Genomic DNA, 11,591 nt, shown 5'->3' with positions numbered 1-11,591 from the left:
CATTTTGAAAGTAAATGAATAAAATTGGGGGTTGTAGGGTTTTCCCTACAACAATGGTGATACGCTAGGAAGAACTAGTTATCTCTAGTTGAAGATAATAAGCGTTTATTTACCCAAAGGTTAAAAATAATGGAAATCACAAAATTGTCTAACAGTAAAACGTTTTCATGGGTTCCATGTAAATAGATTAAGCAATATGAGTTTTTAAATATAATTACTCAGAGAAGACTCGAGTTAAAGTTATGAATCCAAATTTGGGAAAATTTATTTTAAAACTACCTCATATGAAAAATAGAAGAAGGTATAGACAAGAGTTTTTTGATAAAGAATATATCCATTTAATGAATGGTCTCTGACATCAGTTCACAGCCGGCGAGCCTAAACAATACCCCCATGAATTTTTCTTTTATGCGATACAAGCTGAGTCCTGCTACTAGTGAGCGTCCATAGCCCCAAGGAGTTTACTAGTATTTCCCATGCTTCCTCTTTTAATCACCCTTTTGATAAGTGCATTTGAAAGCTTTTAGTTTATGATGTATTTGAGTGAAAGAGGTGGGATGGTAATTGAGATTTATGTTTAATGGACATAATAATTTCATGATTTTGACTCCAAATACATTTCCTGCAGTTGTCAATCAGAGGTTTTAAAAAGTGGAGGGGTGGGAGGGATTCAGTGTATTAAACCCAATTCAATTATTTTCTTGAAAAATTAAACTGAATCACTTAGAAAGTATGTATGTTCCTCCATGAAAATGATTTGAATAAATATGGTATTATGGTTCCATAAGGATATGCCTATAATGATAAATGAAATTCACTAAAATAGATAGAATTGAAAGATTTCCAATGTATGCCAACAACTGTAGGTTGAGGAAATGACCTTTCACATAAATTGTGGAAGAGTCACCAAAATCAAAACGTAACTAAAAGTGAAAGGAAAATAACTCTAAACTAAAGTAAGAAAATGAATCAGCAAACAGAAATAAAAAAGAAGAAGGTGAAAGGTGAAAGAAAAATCCAAATTTAAAAGATAAACTTCAACAAGAATACCTATGCAAATGTCTCAACAAAAGAGATAAAAGGAAATAAGCATATGTATGCTCTTTCCTATGTTGAGATTTATTTATTTATTTATTTTATCTTGCAGAGTTATAAGAAATGAGGCTCTCAAAATGTAGAGGATGAGTAGAACTAATGATAGATAATATGCTGAATGAGATGTCTCTATGTGCTACAAACTTTCTTGTTTCAAAGTAAAATATGCATAAAAGAATCGTAGCCACTTTCTGAAAAAAGTAATGCTCAATAAATGGACTAAAGGTTATGAAACACCCCAGCGTAACTAATTTGATGAGGATCATTACTAATTCTTTCAAGAATCTCAAAGAAAACTAAACAAAAGAGAATGAACTTCAAAACTGATATAGTAGAGATGTGAAAGGTTGATGAAGACTTGTGAATATAGAGTTTAAGATCATCAAAAACTAAAAACAAAAGTAAGAAAATGAATGAAAGTGGGCTTATGAAACTTACCATTGGAGAATTTCATTTAATCTTACCTAAAAGATATTATCTTCTTCGATAAAAGGAAACTTCTTTTAATCATAATAAAAGAATGAAGGAGTTGAATCCTTTTGAAATTTCATTAACCGAGAATCATTATTTATTAAATATAACTAAGGAAAACAGTAAACTAAAAGGAAAAAATATTTGATGTTCAAGGATTTAGAAATAAACCAAATCCATAAAAAATGAGAATGAAGATATGTTTCTTAATGAATTGCAACGATGATTGTTCTCTTTGCTTTTCCATTTTGAATTTATATCAACCCGTAAAGATTGAAATTGACTCAAAATCTGAAATAATGTAGCAATTATGTATATAAAGAGGATTCAAATCTTTATATGATAAGTATGGAGGGAAATATAAAAAATTCAAATAAAAGAGAATTAAAAAATGAATTAACAATGATCTATTACCTTTACCTATTCCAAATTTCTTATCAATTTCTATATTACCATAGTGGCTCCTCAAGAGTGCCTCAAAGTCTTTTATACAGGTTAGCACCTCATTGGAAGTTTCATATTGCAAGTTTCTTTGCCAAGCATAATTTCAAGTTGCGAGATTCTACTTTGCCAATATGCAATTGAATGTTATAAAATAGTTAAAAGACAATGGTAAAGCGGCATATATTAGAGCCTATTACATTAGAGGATCTTAAGGCAAGGCTTCATTTGAGTTTCGCGATGTGATACAAGTATTTTGATAACAGAGTTGTGACATGATCATATGTGATGGAAAACTGTGATGGAGTAATTGTTATATCGGAGAATAATCATCTTGAGAGACCAAACCTGTTAATAAATAGGGAACACCAAAATTATTTTTGCAATAGCTGGAATGTGATAGATGATGTGGCTTATTGGTGGGAATGGAGAAGGTCTTTTCCTTTGTTAAATGTAATGGATATGATAGTGGAAGAAAAGGAATTGTGAATTTTGGAGAAGTAAATCTTAGAATTTGTTTTAAATTCTTCTAATATAATACTAACCCAAGAGTTTGATCAATCTACGAATTTGAAATTCTGAGGAAAATCTTGAAAAAGGAAAAGCAAAGGATAAAGGATTCCAAATTTCACTACTTTAGAGGCTCCCAATTCCTTCACAAGAAAGGAATATCACTAAAGGGAACAAAATGAATGAGTGTGATGCAATGGTTTATCTCAACTTGGAAATTGTAAGTTTTGGAACAGGCATAAAAAACCATGAATAAGATCATTCGCTACAAACGTTTTATGTGAAAATTTCCTCAGTTTGTAGAAAATTAGAACAATAATGAGTGTAAGCATTTCATTCCAAATGCACCGATTAGAGGGAGAATATGATTATTTACTCATATCGTTAAGAAAAAAAATAAAACTTTCTTGCACAAATGAGTGTTTATCAGAGAAAAATATTGGAGAAAACTTATGACTGTTCCCTTGAAAGATGTGATGTTATTACCCTCTTATATGCTTGTATTATGAGTAAATAAAAGCATAAGTGAGAAGGATATCAAGGATTGGTTGATCAACATATCGAAGATCGGCTTATCAGGATGAGGTTCATATTAAAAACTCTGATGTTTGGAAATTTCGATATGCGAAATGGAGATCTTATGCGGCTGAAAACTCTTAAAGTACTTAATTATAATGAGCTGCCTAGTTTAATTTGACTTTTTAAACAAAAAACCCCTTTTAATAGTTATATTATTTATCATAAATATTGGATTGGAGAATCATTTTATTGGAGCTTTTGAATGAGGGTAGTTACGATAATTGATGTTCTGATATAAATCTTCCGATAATGCATTAAAGGTATAATGGGGTTTTAATGAATGAAAGAAAAAATAAAGAATGCTCAAATTTTTATGAAAAAGAAATAATACTTCCCTGAACATGTTGCAGATTTCATAAAGGGTTGACTACTTACTTATCTCAAGCCTCGAAAATCAAATAAATGAGAACATGTAAAAAGAAAGAGAACATGAATAAGGAATAAACTACAAAAAGAGAAAAAATAACAATAGATGAAGCTGGACATGTAAAATGCATACCTGGAAGAATATTGACAGTAGGTTTAACTGATGAATTTTCAAGTTCTCCCATGTATTTCTCAAAATTTTCATATGTTCAACATTATATACTTATTTAATCTAGAAATGCTAAATAATGAATTTTCCAATTACATCCACTTTAAACTTTATGTTGGAAGGAAAGCGTGGTGAAAATGATATTTTCAGAAGTACTCGTGAATCAAATTTTTTTATTGTGTAAGTCAGCTTGTTATATTAAAAACGAGGAAAACATAGTACAAAAAGTCTGCACTTGCAGACAGAGGTCCGCCAGACTGCAGGCCTACCTTCAAAATTGAACAAAAGGGCTAACCATACTATCATAAGAACACCACGTAGGGTGGCATAGTCATAGAACTTAACAAAAGGCAAACACCTAAACATCTACCTAAAAGAGGTAGCAGACAGACAGACAACAGAAGAAAACAGACCAACTAACCAACATAACGGAAGGGAACCTAGAGGACCAGCCGAAAGACCAAAGAAACCAGCCGCGGTAGAGATAGCCCCTTTACATCTTGAGCACCACATAATTCCTGGATGTCTCTGGAGCTGGTTCAGACATTGAGATGCCTGCCTGCACAAGCTTGGGATGCTGGCCTTGATGATCTCCCACCGGTTCATCCTTCTGAATCTCGGCTTGCCTTGAATCTTGTCCAATAGTATGCCTTAGTAGTTTGATCAGCACTATGAGCTTCTTGGAGATGCTATCGACCTCTTGTTCTAGTGCACTAACCTTAAACTCTAGGCTCTCTAATATTGCAGTGTGTTCCTTCATCTTGGCCTCTACGATGTGCTGGACTCTTCGCAATTGCTCTGTGTCATTGTCTTGCATGCTCAAGGCTTGAGCAAGTAGTGTTTTAATACGGCAACTCTCTGCTTGAGTCCTGACGAACTGGGTGGCCTGCGTGGTAACAGTTCCGGGGTACTGAAGCCAATCCACTTCCTTTTCTATGTCCTGCTCCGATAACTTATTTTCTTCCACATGGACCATGGCTTCCAGGTCAATGATCTTACGCTTGTTCCTTTGCGAGGTGCGTGTTTCATACATTTCTCTAGCGACCTTGAGATCTTTGTTTGCAGAAGCGTTGCAACTTCCTTCCCCTGCCATTGTTGTGCCTATTCTCACAGTGTAATTCTGGGAGCTTCCTGCAGAATGGGTGGGCTCTGGTCTACTACACGATAAAACCATGCTTTTTCCCTTGCCTTTGGTAGATGTTGAATAGAGGTTGCCTGGGATGTTACCGGCTGAAGACCGCCTGTTTCTTTGCAACTTGCATGTCCTATCATAATAACTTCTGCATGATGTCGAATTGTTTGTGTAGTGGCTCAAATTCTTTCCCTTACGGTCACCTTTTCTCTCATGCTCCAGTTCCTGCCAAGTGTCCCCCTCCTTGATCTAGCCTGGGTGGCACATATCCTTACTTATCATATCTAATCCTATATCCTCTTTCCTCTTCTCGCGCCATAATTGTGCCAAACTCGCTTTTCCTTCTTTCCCCTGCCAATCTTTAATGGTATCTGAAGTGCCAGCATGTCTCATCATAGTGTGACGTGGTTATGTTCTTCCTCCCACACATTCTTAATTGTCGTCACCCAGATCTTGCCTGGAGAGCTGGGTGCACTTTTCTTTTAATTCCGGGCAGTCTACATTCTGCCAACAATTGTCCCACGTGGTGTTTGGGTGCTCGATTCCATGGTTCGCCAGGTGGTCCGCAACCATATTAGCTTTCCGTCGCACCGCCTGAAAAATCAGACCTTTCGATTCTCCCAGCATTCCTGCGATGTTGTTTGTAACCTTGGCAAGTCTCCAATGTTTCATAACCTTACTTGCTTTTGCTCCCCTGTAGAGCTTCCTTGCCACTGTTATTGCCAACTTTCAGTCTTCCTCAACCACCACGGTGCCACCCTGAGTGTCTCTAAGAATTCTGAGTCCTTGTTCCATGGCAACAAACTCCATCTCGTTATTAGTCCCTTCCCCTAAGGCTTTACTATAGATATGAAGAATTTCCCCTACATGGTTCCTTATGATGCCTCCGATGCCCGCCAAGCTTGGATTGCCTCTAGAGGCTCCGTCGAAATTCAGCTTAAGAAAGCTTGCAGGAGGACGCTTCCAGCCAATTGACGTGGTACTTGGATTTTGCTGGCAATTCATGGTGCCCATACTTCGGCCATTATCCAATTTGAAGGTTTTTAAAATGTGTAAGTCTATAGCCAAAGCTTGGTTATCTTTTTCTGCTCTGCACTTAACCAGAATTAGTTGTCTTATATTTTGGGTTATAGTGTCTAGCGAATGCTCTATGTCTCTGTATTCGTTCCGAAAGATTCTTCTATTCCGTTCCTTCCATATGGTCCAAGTTATAAATCTCGGAAAGGTTTTCCATATGCTGTTAATTCTTATATTATTTGAGTACCCACTCTGCCAATTCATGATAGTATCCTGGATGGATTCCCTGGTTATATCTGTCTTTTGCATGATGTTTTCCACCCATTTCCACATGTGACAAGCCTAGTCCCAAGTGTTGAAGAGATGGTTCATTGTTTCTTTAGCTGAATTGCACATGGGGCATCTAGATGGGCCATTAAACCCTTTTTTGCGAAGATTCTTCCAAGTGAGAGTCTTGCTTCGTATCAAGAGCCATAGGAATGTTTTAATCTTAGGCCAAAATAGAGTATCCCAGACCTTATTACTGCATTGAATCACCTCCATTTTCTCTGTATTCTCGAGATGCTCCTTGGCTTCCTTGAGCGTAAAATTACCACTCCCTTTCATGCCCCATCTTAGCTGGTATTTTTCTTCAGCTTTTCTTATCTTCCTTTTGTTTAGTTGGTCGAGCAAATTTATTATATCATTGTTTTCCTCATTTTAGCTTTCTGTGTCGTTGATCAACCACTCTCTCCATTCTTGGTCTCTGCTGCTGTGATTACAGTATTGATGGACAATGTATCTGCCCCTGTCTTGGTACTGTCTTTGAAGGCCTGCTAACTCAGGTCTTTCAAGCTTCGGGAGTTGCTGCCAAGCATCTTCCCAGAATAAGGTTGTTTCCCCATTTCTGATTTCCCAAAAGTTGTGATCCTGCACAATGTCGCGATTCCTTCTTGCTAAATTCCATATAGGAGACCCTTTAGGAAGCAGTATTATTAATTCCTGAATGTTGCACTCTGGGGTATATTTTTCCTTCCAGTTTGTAGCCCATGGAAGATTGGGTTCCTTCAACCATCTCCACCAGAGCTTGGCTCCACAGGTCATGTTGGTAGTGGAGCGATCCACAAGATTTAAGCCCCCTAATTCTTTCGATTTGCAAAGTTTGTTCCAGGCAACAAGCGCCCATTTATTTTTTCCGCATTGCCGTTCCAGACAAAGGATCTCTGGATTGCTCTAATCTGTTGTAGGATTCCTTTAGGGGTAGGGAAAATAGAGAGCAAGTACTGCAGAATGGCCTGCAATACTGCTTTGATGAGGACTAATCTTCCAGCGAAATTGAGGGCTCTGTGGGTCCGGTGCTGACATCTCTTCTTCATTTTGGCCAGGATTTTCTCCCAGTGTATCTTTTGCCAGGGTTTGTCCGTTAGAGGGGCCCCCAGATACTTAGAGGGCAGGCATCCTCTTCGAAAGCCTAGAATACTAGATAGATGCTTTTGAATGGCTAAATGAGTATTAAAGAAAAAATTAGTGGATTTTGAAAGATTGATTTCCATACCTGAAGCCTTACTGAAGAGATTTAGTATTTTCTTGAAAGCCATGGCTTCTTTCATAGTAGGTATCCCATGCAGCATTGTGTCATCCACAAATTGCTGGTGCGTTGCCGCTGGTATGGAATGAAGGGGTTGTAGTCCTTTGATTTTTCCTTCATTCTTTGCTTTGCTGATGAGTCTGCTCAGACCTTCCATAAGGATTAAAAAAAGGAAAGGGGACAGAGGGTCTCCTTGCCTGATACCTCAGGAGGGAGAGAAAGGGTCGGAGGGGGAGCCATTGACAAGGATGGAAAACTTAGTGGATTTAATTAGGGTGAGAATCCATTTAGTCCATTGCTTATCAAAGCCAAAAGCGTTCAGTATGGCCTTGAGGTAGTTCCAGTTGACCTTATCATAGGCTTTAGAAAGATCAAGCTGCATCAGCATCCCTGCTATTTTCCTGGTCTGAAGAGTGTGAACCATTTCCTAGGCTAGTAGAATATTATCCAAAATCTGTCTTCCTTCAACATACCCCGACTACTCTTCCGAACTGAGGCCAGGAAGAATGGGCTTCAATCTGTTGGCTATAAATTTAGATATAATTTTGTATATAACATTACATAGGGCTATAGGTCTAAAATTCTCTGGGGAGTTGGCCTCCTCTACCTTGGGAATTAGAGCGAGAAAGGTAGAATTTAGTGATTTAAGGATAGAACAGGAGCGTCTGAATCTTCTACTACTTCCCAAATTTCAGTCTTAACAAAGCTCCAGAAGGCTTTATAAAAATTGATGGTGAAGCCATCAAGCCCAAGTGCCTTGTCATTCGGCATACTTCTAACCGCTTCTTCCACCTCCTCCAATGAGATTTTCATAATTAGAGCTAGGTTTTGCTCATTGGTAATAATTTTAGGAATAGCTTGAGTTAGTTCCTCAATAGCTTCCGTCCTGTCTGCTTGCGGCTCCTGGGATATATGATTGAAGTGCCTTGTGAGCAGTGTTGTTACTTCATGGTGACTTTGTAAAGTTTCCCCTTTTTCATTCTTGAAACAGAGTATTTTATTTGCCCCTCTGTAGTCTAGCGCAAACCTATGGAAAAACTTGGTGTTCTGTTCCCCCTCCTTTAGCCATTGTATCATGGATTTTTTCTTCCATAAGGTCTCTTCCCGTTGACAGCGTGCTTTCCACTGTTGTAACAGGACTTTTTCCTGTTCTGCTGAGTCCTCATTGTTGTGCCCACTAGCCCATTCTTTGTGAATCTATTCTAACTTTCCCTCTATGATGGTTTTCTCCTTAAAAATGTTCCCAAACTCTATTGTATTCCATTCTTTTATTTTGTTTTTGATGTATCTTAATTTTCTTTGAAGTTTAAACATTCTGATTCCTCTGATGTCCATTGGTTTGTGCCACCATTTCTCCACCAATTGAATGAAATTAGGGTGATTCAACAAGAACTTCTCAAATCTGAAAGGCTTGTTTCTGGGGGTTCCTTGGATGTCCGCTACCAAAGAGATTGGCCACTGATTCGATCCTCCACTAGGAAGGATGTCGGATTCCACTATTATTCCTTCAAGTATAATGCTTTAAGAAATAAGAAATCTATCCAAACGAGAGGCTATCTGCTTCTCGCCTCCTCTCCTATTGTTCCAAGTGAAAGTTCCACTTTTTGGCTGGATGTCCACTAGTTTGGCAGAATCAATGAATTCAGCGAAGAGCTCAGCATCTTTATTGAGTTTTCTAATCCTTTCTTTCTTTTCCAAAAGAGAGTTTATCATATTAAAATCTCCCCCCATGATGATTTTCATGTTGGGATATCTGAGCTTTAGACTTAAAAGAGAGCGGAGAAAAGAGAATTTATCTTCTAGCTTTTGAGGTCCATAAACATTTGTGCATAAGTTTCAGAATTACCTACCAATTGAGTTTCCATCGCTATGAACGATCTTGTAGCTTCTGTCGAGAGGATGTTTATCACTAAGGAGTTCCAAAGAGTTACTAAACCCCCTTCCCAACCTTGACTGGCGACTTCCATAAATTATATGTACTTACCAAGCCTTTTGTTGATATTCACCATGTTGTTGTTAGCACACTTGGTTTCCTGTATGAACATGATATCCGGTTTCTCTTTTTGGAATTTTTTCTTTAGAAGTCTCTGCTTCGCTTGGCTATTAAGCCCTCTTGCATTCCAAGATATAACTTTCATTTTTAACTAGACAGATTATTGGTAAGATGGGAAGGCATTCAGATCCTTCATCTTGCCAGAGTTTAGCATTAAAATACCTAGTTCCTGCAATACTTCACCGTTTGTCCTTTGGCCTCTCTTCCTTCTTTGTTTCGAGCTAGTTGAATTGCATAAAAGGCTCTTTGAATGGCTGCCTATTCCCTTTGCTATGCCTAACTTCTTATTTTGCCTATCCAGCTCTGCCTTCTCCCTTGCAATGAATAGATTATTGATCTTTCTAATCTCTTTTTTAGGAATATTTTCTATTCCTTGAGTTTTCCAGATTTCTGCCATGACTGGTAAGTTCCCTCCTTCCTGTTCTAGAACCTCATTTAGCTCATCCTCACTACCACCATCACTGGTAAGCATTTATGCATCTTCATCTGGCTCTCCTATTGGCTCCTGCATTTGGACTACTCTTCTGAGGGGATGTTCCTCCCCTTCTTTGGTTTCATGACTTGTCCTTTCTTTGTTCCCTTCACTATTATTTGATTCCTTATTTTGTTCTTCTGAACCTGTATCTGTATCTAAGATTCCAAAGGCGTTACTGGTGTTGCCTTGTGATGCCCCTGCTCTGTTCGTTCTTTTTCTGTTAGCCCTTTGTCTTGATTTTGGCTTTATGAAGGCATCCCTGCTCTTTGCTGCTTGCTCTGACTTAGGTTCTTCCCCTGTTTTGTTTAATGCGCAATCTCTTACTAAATGTCCATGTTCATGACATTGTATGCAGCGGAAGGGGATTTTCTCATAGTCAATGGCTTGGAAATAGTCTTCATCCATGTACTCCAGCCACAATCCTTCATGTAAAGCTCCTGATACATCCATTTCCACATAAATTCTTGCGCAGGAAGTATATTTTCTTTGCATCATTTCTTCTAAGGCTTTGATGAAAGTTCCGAGTTGATACCCTATTTTCTTTAGTGCCGCCAAGCCCCAGTAGTCTATTGGATGTGAGAAAAGACGGATCCACACTGGGACCTGTGTGAATGTCTCTTTTTCTGGCACGAAGTTGGGTTTCCAGGGCCTCATGTAGAGACCCGCTGAAGCGAAGAAGTAAGCACCCCCATCAAATACTCTATCCTTATCCTCTAAATTCGTGAAAAAAACCGTGAAAAAACCTTTTGCTCCTAAGTGCAGTTTGACATCACCTTTGGGTTTCCATTGCTGCCTGATCCACTGACATAGCGCTCTTTCAGTTGGCCACAGTCCCATGAACTTGCATATTACTCCATGTTCCAGCATATGTTCTCTTTAGGCTTGTATCTCCAAATCTATGATCACCACTCTTAGGGTTTCTGCTTTTTTTGGTTTGCATGCTCCTCTTGTTGTTGTGTTATTGCTGGGGTTTGGTGCGACTTCTTTCTTCTCTTCATCTCTTGATTGATTCTCTTCCTCTCATTCCCCTTCTTCCTCTATTTGTTTCTCTTTATAGGGTAAGTGTTTTTGTCCTATATCTTCATTCCTTTCGCTGTTCTCCTTTTCATTGCTTTCTTTTTCTTTCATTTTTGGGTTACTGTTTGTTTCTCTGTGCCCCCTTTGTTTTTTCTCTTTGCTTGTTTCACTGTCTTGCTTAAGCTTTCCATATCCTGTTATCTTTACTCCCTCCTGCGCTGCTTGCTTTTTCATAACTATTTGTTTAAAGGATGGGGTCCCAATGGACCCCCCGTTTACCATTTGTTGGGTCAGTCCTTGTCCTCTTCTGAGCAGGTCCATTATTCTAACCCTATGCGCGTCCAGAACTGATTCTAGTTCTGCAAGTTTGAAGCGTTAAACCCTAAACCTCGAACCAACAGCCTCCCGATGGCATCTCAATTTTAGGTTCGTGAATCAAATATTATCAAGCCATAGAAATCCCTTAGAACTTTTTCATACATGATTAATGTGATGAAGTTTTTGCAAAAACAAGACAATTAAGCAATTCATAAGCTTCTGATATGACTATATAAGAACTTAGATATGTTCTAAACCACTTTTCCAACAAATGAAAGGGGATGCCAAGAAGAACTTTGATTCATTATTTTCTTATTAAAAATATGCAATAATGAAATAAATGCGAACAAAAATGGAATCTAAATCTAAAATAATCTATTC

General features: G+C 38.1%; 1 protein-coding gene across 1 annotated transcript; it reads right to left on the bottom strand.

Moving 5' to 3' along the window:
* Positions 1-5,492: 5,492 nt before the first annotated feature.
* On the bottom strand, positions 5,493-6,044 carry LOC149194893 (uncharacterized). Its single transcript, XM_089407836.1, has one exon. It carries the CDS (start codon positions 6,042-6,044, stop codon positions 5,493-5,495), a length of 552 nt encoding a protein of 183 aa, XP_089263962.1.
* Between the last annotated feature and the right edge of the window lie 5,547 nt (positions 6,045-11,591).

Source organism: Pinus tabuliformis, chromosome 2_2, assembly GCF_031772625.1.
Source record: "Pinus tabuliformis cultivar Carrire ecotype Pingquan chromosome 2_2, CPIR1, whole genome shotgun sequence".
Taxonomy (NCBI): domain Eukaryota; kingdom Viridiplantae; phylum Streptophyta; class Pinopsida; order Pinales; family Pinaceae; genus Pinus; species Pinus tabuliformis.
This window is presented reverse-complemented; position numbering and strand designations above follow the sequence as displayed.